General features: G+C 38.0%; 1 protein-coding gene across 2 annotated transcripts in view; it reads right to left on the reverse strand.

Moving 5' to 3' along the window:
* Positions 1–807: 807 nt before the first annotated feature.
* cltcb (clathrin, heavy chain b (Hc)) overlaps positions 808–20,230 on the reverse strand; it is a 28,725-nt gene continuing 9,302 nt past the window's right edge. Inside the window, exons 10-33 of one of the 2 annotated variants that reach the window (XM_051863740.1) lie at positions 20,076–20,198; positions 19,063–19,200; positions 18,797–18,961; positions 18,447–18,627; positions 17,443–17,606; positions 17,214–17,339; positions 16,957–17,099; positions 15,487–15,721; positions 15,230–15,352; positions 14,693–14,838; positions 14,402–14,585; positions 14,064–14,256; positions 13,795–13,952; positions 12,518–12,682; positions 12,233–12,340; positions 11,208–11,375; positions 10,823–10,972; positions 10,564–10,695; positions 10,366–10,476; positions 10,104–10,274; positions 9,586–9,807; positions 5,999–6,019; positions 3,681–3,756; positions 808–1,929 (exon numbers count right to left, since the gene is read on the reverse strand). In XM_051863740.1, coding sequence (XP_051719700.1) covers positions 1,799–1,929; positions 3,681–3,756; positions 5,999–6,019; positions 9,586–9,807; positions 10,104–10,274; positions 10,366–10,476; positions 10,564–10,695; positions 10,823–10,972; positions 11,208–11,375; positions 12,233–12,340; positions 12,518–12,682; positions 13,795–13,952; positions 14,064–14,256; positions 14,402–14,585; positions 14,693–14,838; positions 15,230–15,352; positions 15,487–15,721; positions 16,957–17,099; positions 17,214–17,339; positions 17,443–17,606; positions 18,447–18,627; positions 18,797–18,961; positions 19,063–19,200; positions 20,076–20,198 — 3,534 coding nt within the window. In that variant the 3' untranslated portion in view covers positions 808–1,798. The remainder of the gene's footprint in view (positions 1,930–3,680; positions 3,757–5,998; positions 6,020–9,585; positions 9,808–10,103; positions 10,275–10,365; positions 10,477–10,563; positions 10,696–10,822; positions 10,973–11,207; positions 11,376–12,232; positions 12,341–12,517; positions 12,683–13,794; positions 13,953–14,063; positions 14,257–14,401; positions 14,586–14,692; positions 14,839–15,229; positions 15,353–15,486; positions 15,722–16,956; positions 17,100–17,213; positions 17,340–17,442; positions 17,607–18,446; positions 18,628–18,796; positions 18,962–19,062; positions 19,201–20,075; positions 20,199–20,230) is intronic. The other variant, XM_051863741.1, reaches the window with a different exon arrangement.

The following is a 20,230-nucleotide window of genomic DNA, read 5'->3' on the forward strand; positions in this document are numbered from 1 at the left end:
TATGCTGACGTAATTTTCACTATGGTCTTATTAAGAGTTTCCTAAAAAATCTTTATATATATATATATATATATTATATATATATTTTTTTTAAATTCAGGATATTGGCCGTCAGCTTCGGAGTATGTGGATGTTGTTTTATTCAATGAGACAAAAATAGAAAGGATATTTTAGGATGACCCAGAAGGCTAATTTAGATTTTCAAGGTCGGTCTTTTACGCTACCAAATGCACTTCCGGGATCGTGATAGTGCAGTAGAGTAGCAGACTTCTCACTGTTATCTGCCATACTGTCGAATTACCGAGAAGTTAATGTCCTTTTTCAGTGCGACTATTTATAGGAGTCTAAAATGCATTTTGATTTTTAAACGTTTCTTACGTACTTCTCTCTTAAAGACTGATACAAACAAGCAGGCTTGTATTAATTTTTAAAAATATCTAGTTATACATTTGTTTCGCTCAGTAATTTTCCTTCATTATAAAGTTTAAGAAATTAATATTTTTGTAAAAAAAAAAAAAAAAAAAAAAAAAAAAATTAATGAGATGAAGGTCCCACTCACATTATTAGCCCAATAATTAGTGATTTACTGTACATGGAGGGGGGGGTCGCCTCATGGAGGCCACCATGTTGAGATCACATGATCAGCTGAATATCATTTGTTTGCAGAATAATGGCTAACTGCGAATAAAGTTTTTCTTCCGTTTCTTCTACCATATTGACCAGCACAACATAAAAAAAAAAATTACTGCACATCTTTAATGGCAACTGTGTGTTTTGTGGAAAAATAAAGTGGCAAGATATATGATGGAGAATGGATGAGTTTCATTTTAATCTTTGCCAATTTACAATCAAGCCACCAAAATAATCACAATCCTTTGAATTTATTTCCCTATTTTCTGACTCTGCAGATCGTACACAAATCTTACAAGGTGGACAAGCACTGGTATCCATTTGTGTTTTCATTCTTCTGTACACTCCAAATAGTGAGCTAGAACAGCACGACACCTGGCACACACAAACCTCAATACAAAGAATTGGATGAGTAAACACAGAAGTCAGAGGAATCAATGTATCCCTTGCTCATTTATGGAAATGGATTCACACAAGAAAGAGCACTGTATTCAATACAAGGAAAGGTCACCTGTTACACATGGAGTGAATGAGATGTTAACAACTACGAGGTCGATCGGGGAAACCCGTTTAGGCTAAGGGATTAAAATCGTTTACTATATCCATGTCTGTATGTGCTTAAAATGTCCATACAGCTACATATTTGTGTAGAATATCAGATTATTACTTAGTGTTAGCTAAATGTACCCATGGATGCAAATATTGTTTTAACCTTTTTCAGAATATACAATAATGAAATGCATTAAACAGACTGACAGTGTAAGCTCTTCACATACAATACATCAAAATTAAGAGATTCTACATTAGTTTCCTCTCACGACAGAGTGCAAATCAGATGCTTCACGACATATTTTAAGGTTAATTGCTCTTCTCAACACTCCATTTACATACACAACCCATTGCCCCCTTAAAAAAATCAGCTCACAAAAAAAGAAACTAGTGATATAAGTAGCCTTAAATATATGGAATGTGAAATAACAAAAAATGTGGTCCGATTATTTTCTTTGACAACACAAATAAAAATGAAGTCCTTCATTGCATTTTAAGGAAAATAATTTAAAATGTGTAACTTTTTTTTTTTAAACTTTATATAACCTTGTGTGTAGACCACAATAAGCTAGTAAGGAACTTAAGGAGAGATGGATGGACAGCTGTGGGCAGGAGGGCTTTACATGCCATAGCCGAAGCCTGGCTGTGCGGGTTGTCCGTAGCCGGTCGCTGTGGGGTATCCGTAGCCGTAAGGCTGCTGTGGGGGTACTGCGACATTGGGGCCTGCGGTCAGCATCAGCTGGGGTGTGCCTGAAAAACGATTGAACACTATGAAAAATGGTTGAGCATGATCACAAAAACAATCTACACCAGGTTGATCCTCTTATTTAAAAGGTTTGGTATGCAATTGTAAATTATTTGACATCAGACTACTCAGCATTTGTAACAGTAGCTGTGTTTACATGGACCCTAATAATCCATTTGTAATTGGACTAGTAGCATAGTCGGAATAAAAAAGTCACATGTAACCATGTCAATCAGAATGAATTGGCAAAATCTGATTTAAATTTCATTCGGATTGTAAGGGGTGGTTTAAACCTTTTCTAATCAGTTCGATAGCACATGTAAACATTTGACTGGATTGAAAACCTTAACTAGAAAGATCTGCACATGTGCAATGACACTGACGCACAGAATGAGCTGCTGTTGTTGTTGAATATAGTATTATAAATGACGATTGTGTCAATCTAAAAATCTCTTTCCACTCATCGTGGTGCATGACACCATCACACCAGTGCTTGCTTTTCCGCGTTTCCACTGAAATTACCTGGAACAATTTGTCCCAGGAACGTTTTCCCCCCCAGACCTGTTGCTGTCTGCCATTTCCATCGCGGTCTAACGTACCGTAAAGATTAGTCCGGTGATGTAGGATTGCGCGCGACTTTCCAGTTTCTGCTGAATTTCGTCCTCCGCATATAAGCTTAATAAAGCCTGAACCTTGTTGTCGGTCCATTGGTCATATTTTTTAAACTTCATTGTTGATTCGAATAGCAAACAAGTCTTTAGATCTTTTAAAAATGGTGGTTGAAATAAAATGCTGCGTGAACTCAACCAATCACCATGTTAAACGCCCAAGTCCCACCCCGAAAGTTCCTGAACTTTGAAAAAGCACTACCTCGTGAGCAGGGACTTTCTGAGGGGGATATTTTTACCCGGAACTTTATTTAGGCCCCTTTCCCTGCAGTCGAAACACACTGAGTACCACCCTAAAGTCCCTAGTTCCTGGGGAAAGTTCTGGGGAAAGCTTTAGAAAGAAACACTACATGCCTATAGACTGAACACTCAATACGCATGCGCATGACATCACCGTTTTCACAAATTCATGATTTCTAGTTTACACGATGATAACAGTATCTTTTTCAAAAATGTGCACTTTGAAACCCGTTTTCAGGCCCCCAAAACGCTGTTGTCGTGTAAATGTATGGCCAAAAAAATGCATAAGAAGTTTTCCGTTTTAAGTTCAAAACAGTGTAGCGTAAACGTATGGTTTGTAAAACAAAGAAAAGGATGATGTTAGTACGCAACAACCATGGGAAACTCAGTATTGTGCAATGCAAGGATTTAATCAAAAGATTAAATCCGATTAAATTTGAAGCTTGTTACATAAACGCGCACGTCAACCCATCACATTCAACATCAACTTATTTAGCATTCATGTAAACACTATATTCGGATTCATCAGTCTGAATTATTTCATTCTGACACAAACTGTGTCCATGTAAACGTAGCTAGTGATAATGTGCATATTTAGTATTGAGGTTATTGCAGATATTTTTGAGTGAAATATTACATTATATATGTTAACTAAATATAAAATTCATACTTGTTAGCATTAAACAAAACAACAACACACCAAACAAAACAAGAACCAAACCAAACAAAATCTAAACACAAACCAAAAACACACACACACAAAAAAGAAAATGTATTTTTTAGACAATAAGTAAAATATTTTAAAACAAAAACATAAAATAAAATTAGATAAAGTACAAGGGTCTTACCATAGACAATGGGTTGTGCCTCTGTGAGCTGTTCTTCCTCTTTCCTCAAAGACTCAGAAGCATCCAACTTATCAACCTGAATGAAGAGTGAGAAAAAGGGACAAAAGAGGAAGAGTGAGAAAAGATAAATACCCTGTAGAAAAGGGTGTAATGACTGATGGAAGGGACCATTCATGGGAGATGCATAAAGCCAAGCTTAATACAAGGTGCACACGCTTTCAAAGCAGGTCTCAGGGCACAAGCTTCTTGCCAAGGCACTCCATACCCGATGACAAACCACTGAAATAAGCATCCTATTATGTACTATTAGTCTATGCATTTCACATGTAATCATGGACACTATGGCTTTATATGTCCTCTGTGATTCAGTCAATAACAAAAGACATGGTACTAATAGTAGATGGTCCCCCATACAGTCAGTCAGTATCCTATTATTTAACAGTGCATATGTAGAAAACAGAACCCTCTTAAGGTGCGGTCACATTAGCGAAATATCGGTGAAATTTCACGGGGAAAAGAAGTCCACTGTCAAGTGTATCAAAGCATAAATCACAGCTCACACATGAGTCACTTTTTAAACCAATAAGCTTTCTATTGCTCAGTACAGTGAATTCTAATGACCTGATGCGAAATCTGTGGGGAAATCTTTCGTCCTCACGTGAAACTCCCAAATGCATAAATTCCTGGATTTCACCCGTGAAAATTTGCTGAACAACAGTAAATGTGACCGCACCTTTAGTCAAACTTAAGGTCTAACTTGATGTTATGTATGAAGAAATGCTGTGTGAATATTTTAATGGGAGGACGCTGCTCATTGGACAGGTTGCCCCTGCGAGGAAAAGGAAGTCATTGCAAAAATGATATAAACGAAAACTTACTAAAGTCCTATAGGCGTCATACCACCATAAAATAACCAAAATTATAATAATCTGGTATAGCTGATAAACATGACCAATAAGCAAGTAAAAGCTGAGTTACAAAGGGTTAGATTTACCTGGGTGTCTTACCCATCCTTGAGTGATTTGAATATGATTTAAAGCAACAGTTCACCTAAAAAGTGCAATTCTGTCCTCATTTATCACCCTCATTTCATTTTAAATCTGTATGGCTTTTTGTTATTATTTCCATGGAATACAAAAGGAATCATTTAGAAGAACGTTCAAGCTGCTCTTTCTCATATTATGAAAGTGAATGAGGACTGGGGTTGTTGAGCTCCAAAAAAGAAAAGTACCATAAAAGTAGACCTTGTGACTATATTCCAAGCCTTCTGAAGTCAGACAATAACTCTGTATAAGAAAGTTTGACTTCTATTGTACATTTTATTTTATGGAAAAGAGCACCTGGAATATTCTTGAAAATTTCTCCTTTTTCATTTCACAGAAATAAAGTCACACAGGTTTGGAATGACTTGAGCGTAAATAATTGAGTAAATAATTACAGAATTTTAATTTTTGGGTGAACTATCCCTTTAAAAGTTAAAAGGCATTTGGGTTCAGTTCTCTACATAGAGCTGGTGTCAAAATTTAAGTTGTTGAGTAGGCTTAAAAGAGGTCGGCAGGTCAAAGATTCGTTGAGAGGGAGAAATCATGCCACAGGTGTAGTTTGTTATTCCTATGTTAAAAAGAGTGCATGAGAGAAAGGCAGAGTAAGAGTGAGGTGTGACGGGGTGAGAGATGGTTTATTCAGCCATTCACGGCTTCCAGAGGCAGGCAAAGCCAACAGCCACGATCCCTGACCGTTCAAGGGTGCTACTAACACGGTAAAACACATGCTTTTAAAGTATCTACAGCAAACAATGGTTTTATTTTTGTGAAGGACCACACTTTCTCATAGCTGTCGCTAGATTGTTGCTTGAAAGCTAATCGAGCAACCATGCACCTCTTAGTCCGAGACAAATAACATTCAATTCTGTATGAAAATAAATAAGAATTGTGAAAATGTGGTCACTTCTTTTTGCAGTCATCTCATTATTTAACCTAATTACCTACAAAAGAATTAGCTGATGAACATTAACAATCTATGATTTTAAATTAACGGGGAAAAAAGTCTAGTTGACAATGCAACAATCAATGAAATGTTCGTTTAGTGACGTTCATCAGCTAATTCCAGCTTTCTACCATCTACAGGTCTGAGGCAAACTACCACAGCGTCTGGCAAACGAATGGTCAGTAATCTAGAAGAAACTCAAGGAAAGTCTAGTTAAGGTGTGTATTTAAAAGCAGCAGAGTGACATGGGAGGGAAGAACTCATGCAGATTCTTCAAAGTTTCAGTCTTCCAAACTACAAGGGTTAAGGAAGGAATAAGAGTGAACCTTCACCTTTTCCTTAATTGCATCAACCTGAAAGGAAATTTAAGAGTGGCAGCTTAAGAAAAAAGCAAACTTAACAATCCAGCATTGCAAAAAGCAGGTAGAGAACAAATGCAGCAATCACCAGAAGTGTTAAAAGAAATTAACAGCGGGAAATCATAGATGATAAAAATCAAATGTCCTCCCTGTTACTCTACTAGCATTTGCTTTTCACTGGCTGTTCAAATGAATTAATGTTACCTAGTGTAACTGGTTAAGGTATTCTTCATGAATAAATGTCTTGTTTGAAAAGGTTCATGAATAAAACTTAACATGCAGTAGCATGTAGAAAACACCTTCAAATGATTCAAATATGGAAAGAAGGTACTAAAATTTTGAGCAGCCTACCTAGACAGCTTTTTAAGTCATCGTATACACTATTATTCAAAAGTTTGCAGTCAATAAGATTTATTTAAAGAAATTAATACTTTTATTCAGCAAAGACAAATTAAATTTGATTAAGACATTTTAATGTTAAGAATTTCTATTTTAAATAAATGCTGTTCTTTTAACATTGATATTAATAATACATGTCTCTCAAGCACCAAATCAGCATGTTAGAATGATTTCTGAAGGATCATGTGACACTGAAGACTGGTGGAGACTGTTAAATGAAATCTTGCGCAAATGTCAAAATGAATAGAGGGTATGCACTGACGTCACTTTCTCGCCGGGATGCCCCGTCAGCTGGACTGAGTGGCAAAACATCCTGCGACATGACTGGATTTAATAGGAGAAACTGCAAAAACGGGAGTAAAACAAACTATTACCTTCTTAAATTAAAGGCAGTTGGACTCGACAGTGTCCCTTACAACTCACCAAAGAACCAGCAGTCTATGGACATTGACGTGGCCAGGAATCAGGTTTCTTGACGTTTATATGTACCTGATTTCAACGCCGGGGAAATACATAGAGAATTTTATCTACTAGACAACACTTTAAATACAATATAGGTAGATCTAAATCGGGATTATCACTTATATCATTGTTATATATATTGTCCAGCCCTAAAACTTGTTAAAGCACTAAGGCATTATAGATATAACATTATGACTTTCTGTGAAGCTGCTTGGAAACGATGTGCGTTGTGAACAGCTATACACATAAATTTGACTTGACGCTTGGTCACACTTTATGCTTGGATATTCTGGTTATTTCAAAATATTTTGTATACATTTTTAAAGTTATCTAGATAACTGTCAGCTGTTACCGTCAGGCAGACAATACAGAGTTCAGCTCTGTAAACAATCTATTTAAGAACTCCTTTGTGCCCTTTTTGTAGAACACAAGGCTCATCATAATGGATGTTTTTTTAATAAACACCAACAAAAACTTTAGTTACGCAGAATATAAGACGGTAAATATTTAATTGATGAGTTGTCATTACAATATATGACCTAGGGTATGATTTTACCCCAAAATTCGACATAACTGACTCAAAACGGTAACTGCAAATCCACGTTTCACTGCCTGAAGTCCAGTTGTTTCGGCAAATTGCAGTGATCCATTTGCTTCTCTTTTCTGTAGCTTTCAGCAGTCTGTAAAAAATAGCTCCAATTTCTTGTTGAATCTATTTGTACAGTCGATCGCACAGTGTTTTCCCATTTTAGATGTGTTTTGTGTGTTATTCGCAGCATTCACGCTGAACACCAACATTGCCACTAAGTGGGTGTAACCGCAGTGACTCCCGCCTACTGTGATGTCACGTGCATACCCTCTATATCTATTTTTCATTCTGTACATTTGTGATGCCTAAACTCACTTGTTACATTTCAAACAAATGATTTTAGCTTTTAGTGTTTTAATTTTACTTTACTTAAAGAATACAAGATTTTAATATCAGTCATTTATCAATCATAAAATGAAAAATAAAAGATGGAAAAGGTCAAGAGAAATGTTTTTACTGAAAGGTGTCAATAAATGTTTGTTTTTAGCAAACAGGTAGGGTGCTATGTATTTTTGTTTATTAGAATACTGCGTTGTTAACTCAGCAACACGCTAATGTCAAACTTTATTGGAATAATTTGCAAGTCAAATTTATTAGAAGGCAGTCGCTCCATGTAGCAGCTCACTAGGTTTTGGAACAGAGCTAAAGAGAAAAGGCTTTTCTAAAGCAAGGGTCTTTAACCGGGGATCCGCAACCCCTACGGGTTCCACAGAGGTACTGCAGGGGACCCGCCAATTAATGTTTGATCACAAATAATTTTTTGTTAAAAGCTTAAGACATGGGTAAAAACATCAGTCAAATTTAAATATAAGCACCCTCAAACGAAAGCAAGGGAACCCTCAGTTGGTACTGTAATATCATCATACATTTTGTGTTTGTGCTCTGGAGAGCGTCAAATGTTTCTATTTACAATGTGTTTTCGCAGCAGTGAGAAATGTAGCCAATCACAGTTATGTTTGTTGATCTCTTGAATGCAGTAACCAATCAGAGGTCTTTAGTCAGAATCCACTCACTGGTCAAAACGAGTTCTGCACGCTCACGAATCCTCTCATTAACAAACAAAGACAAGATGTAAGTAAGAGATTCATTATGCAGTGTACACAACTTTATTGATTTTAATGGAACTTTGTGAGATCGCAAACTTGTGAAGGGAGGTCTTGGCTCGTTTTAGAGGCTATATATAATCAATTGAATACAATTTTTTTCATAATGCTAACAGGACCGATGGCCAATTACACATTGCAAAATTTCGGAAGCGACATCTACATATAAATGCAGTATTCACTCTCGAAATCGCAATTGACAGTGATAACTAGCACGGGACTAAAATATGTCATGTCCAAATAGATACGCGCAATGTAAATGCAGACTAAAAGAAAAATATTCGTATCAATATATTTTTGATATTCCATTCCAATTAAAAGTAACGACTTGTAAATAACCTTAAAAGTCTCACTGTACATTGCTATTCTTGTTATGGTGGAGCCGTTGCTTACACATTACATCTGCACTTTACTAGAGCACCCTCACTGATTTCAGACGCTCAGTGATTTGATTCTTAATTGTCGTTTTTTAGTTTTAGTAAACTTTAAGCTAAAATTCAAGTAAATGTTTAATTGTCCATCTGACAGTAAAATAAAATGTGAATTTTTAATAAACTTGAATCTAAAGTTCAGGTAAATGTTTAATTGTCAATCTGACTAGTTAAATTAAAATGTATGACTGCAAATCCATTCAAATAATTTACAACAACTGTAAACAACTAATGAATTGATTTTTATCGCAACATATATACTTTTTATGATGCGTAAATATCAATTTTAACATTGAAAAGTAATATACAGGCATTGATGCATGTACAACAACAATAACATGCATAGCTCTAATCTACTGTCTTAACATAATATAATCATCATAATATGGTTGGTATATACTATATACTTAATATGTAGCTCTGTTTTACACTTTTTGTATAGGAGGTCCCTGCTCCATGTCTCTATCGCCTAAGGATTTTTGCCCTGAAAAACATTGAAGACCCCTATTCTAAAGCACCATCATCGCAAACCATGTCCACCATCAGACCCAGCGGATCCTCTAGATGGAGGCTCACCTTGGTGAGGTACTCCCTCATGACCTGGATGAAGTAGGGCATGGAGAAGTCCATGAGGTTGTGCCTCCACGCGGTCTCCAGCACCACGTCGGGCCTCAGCAGGTCGTAACAGGTAAACAGGCAGGCGGCAAAACACTCTTTCTTGTCATCCTGCAAGAACCACTGCAGCAGCTCCTCAGCCAGCTCTGTATCCTTTGACTCTGAAGCGTACTGCATTGCGTCCTGTGGAAAAGTGACAAAAACAAAGATTCAGTTGAATGTTCTGCAAAAAAAAAAAAAAAAAAAAATTAATTAAAAATAAATAAATAAATAAATAAATGACACCCCATGTTCATAGAGCTTTTCAAATCGGGGTCAGGGGTCTGAAAAGGAGTGCTAGGAGGTGTATATAAAAATTATATGTAAATAATTTATATATGTCTTCAAATTTAGCATGGAGGTCCCTCATGTGTGATCACATTTGGGGGACCATGACACCTAAAATACTGGTATAAGAGACGGTTGGCTAAGGGTGAGACCTTGTAGAGTTTGTCTTTCTTGCAGAGCTCCACACTCTGCTTCCAGCGGTTGTTGCCTTTGAACAGGTAGGCGGCGATTCGCCTGAACTCGATGAGTTCATGCTTCTCCAGGCTCTGAGCCAGAGATATGTTGTCGAAGTTGTCGTAGGCATCAATGGATGTGCGCAGAGCCTGTGGAAAAATAAAACAAAAGACGGCAAATTGCAAAGAGACTGTTTATAAAATGACAATCCGGGTCCCAAATGGCACATTTGATACATACCTGATAATCCTCCTCTGTGATGAAGAGATTATTTAGTGCTTCATTTACAGCCTTGTTGTTGTGGTTCTGTACAGATCTCAGGTAAGGTTTCACCAACGGCAACTGCTTGACCTAAATGAAACAAATCCAAATTATTGGATGTTTCCTGTTTTAAAACAACCAACTGGTTGTAACAGTAATCAAAATTTTGCACAGTACCTTGCTGAAGAAGTTGACGGCACGAGTATGGTCAAGACGTGGGGACAGTACGATCAACAGGTCGTTCAGTAACAGCGGTTTAAACTCCAGGTAGAACTGGACGGCTTTGTAATACAGTTCAACGTTAGCCACCTGCAACAACAATTAACAAAAGAAGGTTAATTTCCTTCACCTGGTTCTGTGTCCAATAAAAAAACTACTTTAATGCGAGCAAACAAAGTTCGAACAAAAGCCTAACTGAGTAACTGAGTGACAATACCTTGGTTATGATGTCCTTAAATTGACTCTCCTTCCAGGCATCTGCAGGATGGTTCATCATGGTGATGATAGCATTGTCATACTCCTCATATTTATCATACAGGAAGACTAGCTCTCCCCACAGGTGAGCCTGCTCAGCTGCCCTCAAAACCTGAACAGATACATCAAATGTTTCACTCATCAAATGTAATTTGTTCCATTAATCTATACTGAGCTATGCAAAATACATAGCGAGTGCCTAAATAGAGGGATATAATGTGTTCGCTATTTTTAATGATAGTTTTTTTTTTTGGCCCCAAAAAATCTAAACTCCATTTACATCAATCAATATACATTATAAGCAGAGAGACATTTCAGAGTTTACAGAACAGTTTTAGTTTACCGACCTTGGGAATGTTCACTCTGGACCAGAAGAGCTCCAGGTGCTCCCTCATCTTCTGTGGTTTGAATTTGGAGTAGAGGATGGCCAGTTCTGTGAACATGCCCATGTGAGCGCGCTCCAACCCTAGCGCCGCCTCCAGCATGGTGATTAGCTCCTCGAAATAGCCACGGTCCTGATGGAGTAACAAAAAACCATCAATCAGCCCTGCTGGACTCCAAGATGGACAGATACACTAAGGAGGTTCTTCTAGGGCTGGGCGGTATATCGAGTTTGTACGATATATCAATATTTTATAAGCGATAAAGGATGAGGCAATACCGTTTATATCGATATACAGTAGTTTGATACTACAAGTTCATCTAAAAAAAAAAATGTCCTAAACATGAGACATGCTTTATATTAAGGGCTTCAAATAAACTCATAAGATACATTTAACGCATATAGTTTAGCGCGGCTTCCCCTGTTGGGTGCTCTGAAAGATACTTGTGCTGTTTAATGTGTTTGAGATGTGGTGTTTTCCTCAGGGTATAACTTACATTTCACAGGTATATTCTGTAAAAATGTTAGAAAGTCATGCAAATATTTACATTTTGCTGTCAGAAGTGGACGAGTCATGTGAATCTCCACTAAACTTCACAGACTTCAGTGAAAGAGCGCAGAATGTGAAATAACATTTAAGTATATACAGATTTTTTTTCTTCTTATCCAAATAGAAAAATGTAGAAAATACCGAGATATATACCGTAAATCGCCATTCAGCCAAAAAATACCAAGATATTATTTTTTAGCCATATTGCCCAGCCCAAGGTTCTTCTGAAAGCAAAAACTAAAATGTTCCTCCTGGCAAATTCTTTTCCATGGTTTTTCATGTTGTTTGTGTTTACTGTATAAGGGTTTTAAAAAAAAAAACATCATGACAATTATTATATTACTTTGTTTTGTTTGTAATCCTACAGTATTTATAGTTATGTTTGTTTCCAGGTTTTCCATGACTGTGGGAATCCAAAATTAAATAATCCTCAGCCTAACCTGGTAGTAGTTGATGAGCTCCTCAAGTTCATCAGCATGAACGACAATATGTAATCCACACATCTGAGCCAGACGAAACTCCTTCCCATCAACGCAGGCAAAGCAAACCTACAAGCAGAGAACATCTTTGTCACTAATGTATCACCAATGTCTAAAACACAGAATATTAAGAGCCAAGTCAAATGGGATTCAAATTTTTAAAGTCAAAGCAGGTAACCTGCCACTGAAAATGTGCTTTGTCACAGTAGGAAAATGCAAGAATCATCTCAGAATATATAACCAGACCTCTTTCCAGGTCCTTGTGCTGTTGGCTTTGCGGGCCCCATCGACAGCAGCCTGATACTCCCCGAGATGCACCAGAGTGGAGGCCAGACGGCCGAAGTTGGATACATTGTTATAAAGTAGTTTAGCTGCCTCGTACATCTTCTCGTCATAGCATCGGTCACCAACCTAGACAGAAAAATAGCAAAATGGGTTATCAATTTAAAGACATTTAAAGACATTTAAAAGTGCAAGAAATGTACTTTTGAAGAGAAATATTTACATTAGTGCGGTCTCCAACGATTATTTTGGTAATCGAGTAATCTGCCGATTATTTTGACAATTGATTGAGTAATCTGATTTTTTTGTGTGTGGGGTAATAAAAATAGACCTAAGCGAACAAAAGCCTTTAAAATTACTTCAAATACATATATAATAACAAAGAGGCAATATTTGGTTCAAGTAAAGTATCAAAAGCACGTAATCATATGGTTTATAGAACAACACTGTTAAAAAAACAATGTAATGTACATAATATAAACAATCATCGTGTGTACATTATGTATTATAACAAATGCCTCCAGAGGGTGCCAAAAGCCTGGTGTTGTTACACTTTACAGCAGATCAAAATCCTTGATTAATATTGGCCAAACGACATTTAAATGTTCACTTAATCTTTAATATTTGGCCACTTCTTTACGATAGAAATGCTACAGCCACATTGTAATTTCTTGAACATGAAAATGTGGACATCAAAACTATTAAACCCGCAGGGCATATATTTATTTAATTGAATTACAACCTTTGTGAATTCATAATAGACCTATGCTATAGTTTTATATGGTTTTAATATATCATGCAGCCTCAGAAAACGATCTAATAATGAGGTTCATAGATTCTCGCCCATGGAATGCGCCATTTCCGGTATTTTGCCGGTTACTCGACACGGGGAAAATGAGGAATCATCATTAAATTAAAAATTTAATCGAGGAATCATGACAGCCCTAATTTACATTTACTTTTTCATTTTAATTTTTACTTTATTTCTAAAGGCTTATTTTTTTCTTATATTTTCATACTTTTATGTAAAATACTTCAATTCAGTATTTTGTCTTTACATCAGAATAATTACAATAACAGCTGAATATACACATATCAAATATTGCCAATTACAAATAAGAATTTACTATCGAGTCATTTTCACCCACACTTTAATTTCTGAGACATTTGTGTCACTTTTGGTGGCATATTTGGCCCCATTCATTTCTGACCCATCTGCTCAACCAGTTGGAGACTCATACTTGTTGAATGTGTGCGTTGTTTGGCCCATTGATAAACTCCTCCAGTTCAGCTAGACGGTTAGTCTTGGCCAAGGCAAAGATCAGCTCAGTCTCTACATACGATTCACGGGCCTTCTTACGAGCCATCTGCAGAAACTTGACAAGATCCTCCCAGTTTCCTGAGGAGAAATCAACAATTAGCTCACTACTAGGCCATTAACAATTATAAACACCTCACCTTGAATGTTATGGATTTAGTCACGAATCAGGCACTTTTTATTGGTTCTTACCACTTTGGGCTGCAGCTTGTCCCACTTCCATGTAGGCTGAGGGATCGTCAGCTTTGATGTAAGAGTCAATGGCCTCTTTCACCAGCCCCTTTTGCAGCTGTGCTTTAGCCAGCTGACTCCACACGGCCGGCTCATTACAGCGCTCAGCAAACTCATAGGCCCGGTCCAGATTCCCAATGTGCTCGATAAGAACCTACAGTCAAGAAGGACAACAAATGATTTGAGACTATAAAAAAAAAAACAGAAAGCAAGTCCAGAAACAACTGCTGCAATTACGTTTATGTACTTGTGTAGAATATATTTCAGGCCATAGATGACATTTGAGAGATAAGCTGTACCTGCACTGCTGATGTGTTCACATCGAACTTCCTGAAGATCGCAAAAGCCTCCTCGAAGAGCTCATTGCTAATGGCAATGTTAGCAATGTCTGGGGCGTCGTAGTTGTCGAGGCGGTTGATGTACTCCATGACGCGTGTGCGGTCAGCTTTGATGGCTGTCAGGATCAGGAGGTTCTGCAGGTTCCTGGGACACAAATAATTGAAAAGCAAATGTTTAACACCCTAAAAGCCATTTTTGGAAATCATTTTATGTTCTGTCACCTCTTAAAGGTTTCTACCAAATTAAATTACCGATGTTCGCTGAAAACGGAGTTGTCCAGGACGATCTTCTCCAGGAGCTCAATGAGTTCATTGGGTAGGTCAGCAGTCATGAAAGCTTTGACAGTAACAGAGACTTCTTCAGGGTCCTGGGTCTCAGAGAGGGCAGTTTGCACAACCTGGTGTGGGCGGGAAGATAAGCTGAGTTTAATCTTTACATTTGAAGCACTTTTTGACATTTTAACTCATAAATGTCAGCATGAAATCAAAATAGGCCCCATTTTACTTCTTAATGCATTAACATAATGCTATTCCTAGTCTTTTTGCAAACACACTGAAACAATGTTCCTTTTCTGATGAGATCACGAATCACTCTTATTTTTTAGCCCCTCCCTTTCAACCATTTGGTTACATTATTTGTGTGTAACACACACGTTTCACAATCCAATCAATTCTCAATGGATATTTTTTACATTGTCCCATTCTACTTGGAAATGTGCCATTAAGGAAATAAAATAGGCTGTAAATAAATTTCAAAGCTTGACTTTTCTGTCATTTGCTAATTTGCACCTGATCGATTAGGGGTCTCCTGTAAGGGTTGCTTTCCAGAAGCACACTAGCCCATAGCTCGGGGTCCTTACGACGCACAAGGTATCGTGACAGACTCTTGAAGAGTGAGTTCTCATTGCAAACCTATGAATGTGAAAGAAAGAAACATTTATAGCAGTTTTCTTCCATTTTATGAACTGAATTTGCAGTGAACAAGCTCAGAACAAAATCGCTTAAAATGCAACAAACACCAAAACAAAAGTGCCATTGTTCCTTACATGGATGAGCTCTTGGTCACACTGCCCTCTCTCATAAGCCACACAGGCCAGATGGGGGTCCCTCTTCTCGCAGTACTTGCCCACTACACGACTGTCATAGTAGGGGTTCTCTCTGAGGAAGCGCTCAGGGTTGTTGTTGCTGTCGATGTAGATCTTAGCCAGGGCATTATGTGTAGCAGGTTCCTCACAGCCCTCGTGGATGCGGGCCTCCAACCACGGCAGAAGCAGCTTCAGTCTGTTATACAGATCAAAACAGTCAATTTTGGACCAACAGCCAAAATCAGCCAAATCAGATGTCAACAATATAAAACAGTGGCTGAAACCAATATGATTATAGACTAATATGACAATATGATTAGTGATAGACCATTTAATCAATCAATATTTAAGAGTTGGAGATGACTTTAGCCCATTTAGCCGATTTACATATGTCTATGCACATTTTTCCTGATGTGAGCAGTCAGCTCCAGTCCACTACAATTTGGAGCATTTAAGGTGTTACTTAATTTACCGCGTTCCTCTCCGTCTCACACACAGTTGAGCGCACAAGCCTTTCAAAGATACTCCTTTGCCCGTGAGCGCGGAAAGACGTGTTCGTGTAGTGGACTGGTCATAAAAATTCAGCAGCGCAGCCACTGTTCAGAGAGTCAAAGCTAGTCCACAGTCTAGTAAACGTTTTTTGCTTGCGCCGACTGAAAACACATCAGAAACATCATGAGACAGGAGAGACTCGGAGACTGCAGTACTGAATATTGAACGGTCCATGCATGTGGATTTGGATAAAACAGTTAATCGCTTTGATGCCCTGCCTGAATGGCGTTTATTCCTTCACACTGGCATATAGCGGACGGGCATGCAGGGCTATTAAATTATTCTTCTTATTATCATGCTACTTTTATTATTAAATTATTATAAAATTTTATTAAAATTTTATTATAAAATTGACAGAATTTAAAAGATAAGACTTTGTTTTATATCAAAAGTAACCTGATCTGTCTTATCTGTCGGCGCGCTGTCTGTGTCCTCTATGCTCTGCTATGTATCTTTCACTGCGTGAGAAAATGGATGTGTGGTAAACAGTGAGTTTGAATGAGATTTGGTGGCCCTGCATGACAGCATTTTTTGTAGTTATGCTAAACGTTATGTTTTATGCTATGTTAAACTCCCACATTTTATGAGTTCAACTTCGTTTGCACTATACACCCGGAAGCGCCGTGTCTTCTTCAATTGGATTCGATCCGGGAGGGCTGCATTACAGTATTGAGCTACAGCGCCCCACTTGTCAAACCGCGTTATTGCAGGCCCTTCAAATAGATCATGCGAGATCAAAAGACTATTCGACAACAAAAAAATTTGTCGACAATTTTTTATTGTCGACTAATTGTTTCAGCCCTAATCCCCAATATATTAAATGAGAAAAAAAAAAATCCCTAAACAGTGACTGGATGTCTCAAAGCAGCAGTGTCGAACCTGTTTCTTTTCTCCACCTCGGCCACAAGCTCATCAGTGGAGAACTGCCCTCTGACCACCAGAATGAGGTTCTTAATGACGTCCTCAGAGCAGTCCACATCCAGCAGCCCTCCAATCACCACAGGTAAACGGCTGGGGTTGACCTGACAAAAAAACAGTTTATCACTCAGTCAGTCAGTCATCACCCACTGCTACAGAAACAGAGAGGTGAGATGAACGCTTGATCACAGGAGTTGTCATAATCAGGCCTCAAGTACCTTCTGAACGTAGATCTCAATGTACTTCTGCAGGTTGTTGCGGTATAAGTAGAGCACGAGGTCGTGGACAAAGTCAAAGCGGTCACATACAATGATGAGAGGCAGCTGGTCGGTCAGTTTTGCTTCCTGTTAAAGACAAGGCAAATTATTGTTTTTAATCACATAATGCACTATTAAGATGCTTGTTAAAAGCCTTAAAAGAAATTCAAGAGCCCTTCAGGCGTCATACCTTCAGGAAGTTCTTCACACGCTCAGGATCGTAACAGTTGCTCTCTCTACAGATTCTCTCCACTTCTTTGATTTGACCAGTTTTACAGGCAGCCTGGATGTATTTGAAGTGAACCTCTGGATCCTGGCTGAAGTTCACAATAGAGCCCAGGAAGTAGAACAGACCTGCAGAACAAATGAACACAAACTGTGCTTGACATTTGATACATTTCCATGATTCAGTTCAAACTGTCCATTTCAAAGAATCAATTTAAAACAATTGTTCAATGATTTGTTGGTGTCATCACTCAAACTCACTTCGCTAATGTTGTATAAAATAGGGATGTACTAAAGTACTAAAGACATTGTTAATGTCGATGTGACTATAGTGGTTCAACCTTAATGTTATGAGGTGCACAACCACAAAACAAAAATAACGACTTTCTTCAACAATTATGCATTTGATGCAGTGAACGTAGTTCAGCACTTCCGTGTTTATGTCCGAACGCCGGCTCAGTATGAGTCTGACAGTGTAGAGAAGAAACTGTTGAATAAAGTCGTTATTTTTGTTTTGCACACAAAATTATTCTCATCGCTTCATAACATTAGGGTTGAACCACTGCAGTCACGTGGACTATTTTAACAATGTTTTTACTACTTTTCTGGACCTTGAATGTGGTAATTACGTTCATTTCTATTGAGGATAAATTTCATCGAAAATATCTTAATTTGTATTTCAAAGATGAAAGAAGGTCTCCCGGGTGTGGAACGACATGAGGGTGAGTAATTAATGACAGAAATCTCATTTTTGGGTGAACTAACCCTTTAACTATATCATATAAATATGAGAATCTCATACAGGGGCATTTTTGCCCCAATATTTTGAATATTAGGGGCATATAACTGTATTCTATAGGCTACAAGACGCAGTGAGTTGTTATATATAACGAAATACACATATACATACTGTCCTATTTTCAGAACATATCAATTGTGGTGCATTGAAACCAATTTTAGAATTAATACCCTCAAAGCTCTTGAAGGACTCAAAGAGCTCTGTGAGCGACTGAGTGGAAAGCTGCTCGTGGTACTTGGAGGCCACCTGGACGCAGATCTGGAGGTTCTGCCTGATGTTGGCAGACAGCATGGCTCTCAGACACTCCAGTGAGTCTTCCACAGATAGAGAGCCAAAGAAGTTCACCAGCCACTGCAACCAGAGCAGAACATTACCCACCATTAAAAGCCATGTTCAGATGCGGACCAGATGTGTTACAGACAATCATCAACATCAGAGTGTTTTGGTAAGCTGAAATTTACCCAAATAAATGATACAGTAGCATCAGGTCCAAAAGTTCAAGCAGATTGGTGGACCTTACCTCTGGGTTGAGCAGGTGGGTGTGGACCACGGCCCGTTTGATGTCATACAGGTCAGTGTAGTGCTCCAGAGCTCTCTGCAGTAGACCCGCCTTCTCACACAGCTGAGCCACATGGGCCCGGTCATAGTGAGTGAACATCTGGTTCCCAAGGATTGCATCTGCCACCTGAATAAGACAATATAATGACAAAAACCATGTTATGATACCAAACTTTGCAAAATAGTTAAATAAACGAGGTGTACATTGCTGCCGTTTGTAGTGCGCACCTGTGGGGCATGCATCAAGTTCATCTCCAGCAGACGAGTCTGCAAGGGACCCTCGGTGGGGCGGTTGTTCTTCAGGGCATCCAACAGGAAAGAAGTGCACTGCTGGATCAGGTTATACTCCATAAACACATCCACGATCTGTAAGATTAAAAAAATCTTTTAGCAAATAAAAGAAATACAAGGCTCCAGATTGCCACTAAATTGTTGCATTTTGCAACCTTTTTCCTGCCGGTGTGACTGAATTTTGTTGGAAGTTGCACTGTTGCTAAATTTGTTACCAATTTGCCTAATTTATAAGCGCTGCTATTTCTGTTCTACCACAAAGATCCAGTTAGGCTTTTCAATCCACAAATCACCAACATTTACCATGGATTTACTGCAGTAACACTAACTGTAACCATGGTATTGTAGCAAAAAACGTGGGAATTTTATTATATTATTAATGTAGACATGTATTAAAGGAGTAATGGAATATATTTGCAGTATTATTAAACTATAGCAGTTTTTGTGCATTTGTATTTATACTAAATGTGTTTAAGCTACTCTTTTTCATAAACACCATAGAAAACAAAGTTACTTTTTACCATGGTAGTGAGGTGCCATGCGTGGTTTTACCTGTGATGATCATCATCTATAAATGTATGATACTATGGAAGACCAATTTTAATAAGAGTAGAGTCCTAACAGTCAAAATATTTAAATTTTACCCTATAAAAATGAGGTTGTTACATTTCATACAGATGTTTATTTATATCTGCATGCAACTGCTACTGTCAACTCAAGCTACTTTCAAATGTGCATTTTTGAGATACAAAACATGTAACATTATTAATATTACATGTGCGGTGCTACCAAATCAGGTGCTGGTGCCACCATCTGTAGAACTTGATGGCACCGGTGCCACTAGTCTGGAGCCCCGAAGTATAAATTTTTCCCTTTCACGTTATGTAATTATATCCAGTACGAATTTAAAATTTTATACAACAAAATAAATACAAGATATGCTCTTAGACCTGAGTGATGTCAGCCAGAGGTTCCTCATCTTGAACGAGCATTTGTGAGAACTGCAGGCCTTGTTCTGGACTGATCCGCATGACGTTCCTCAACAGGAAGATCCAGTCTGGAGTGTAGCCAACCTGCACACAGATGGCCACGCATTAGAGGATGG

The sequence above is a fragment of the Ctenopharyngodon idella genome, chromosome 15 (assembly GCF_019924925.1).
Source record: "Ctenopharyngodon idella isolate HZGC_01 chromosome 15, HZGC01, whole genome shotgun sequence".
NCBI lineage: Eukaryota > Metazoa > Chordata > Actinopteri > Cypriniformes > Xenocyprididae > Ctenopharyngodon > Ctenopharyngodon idella.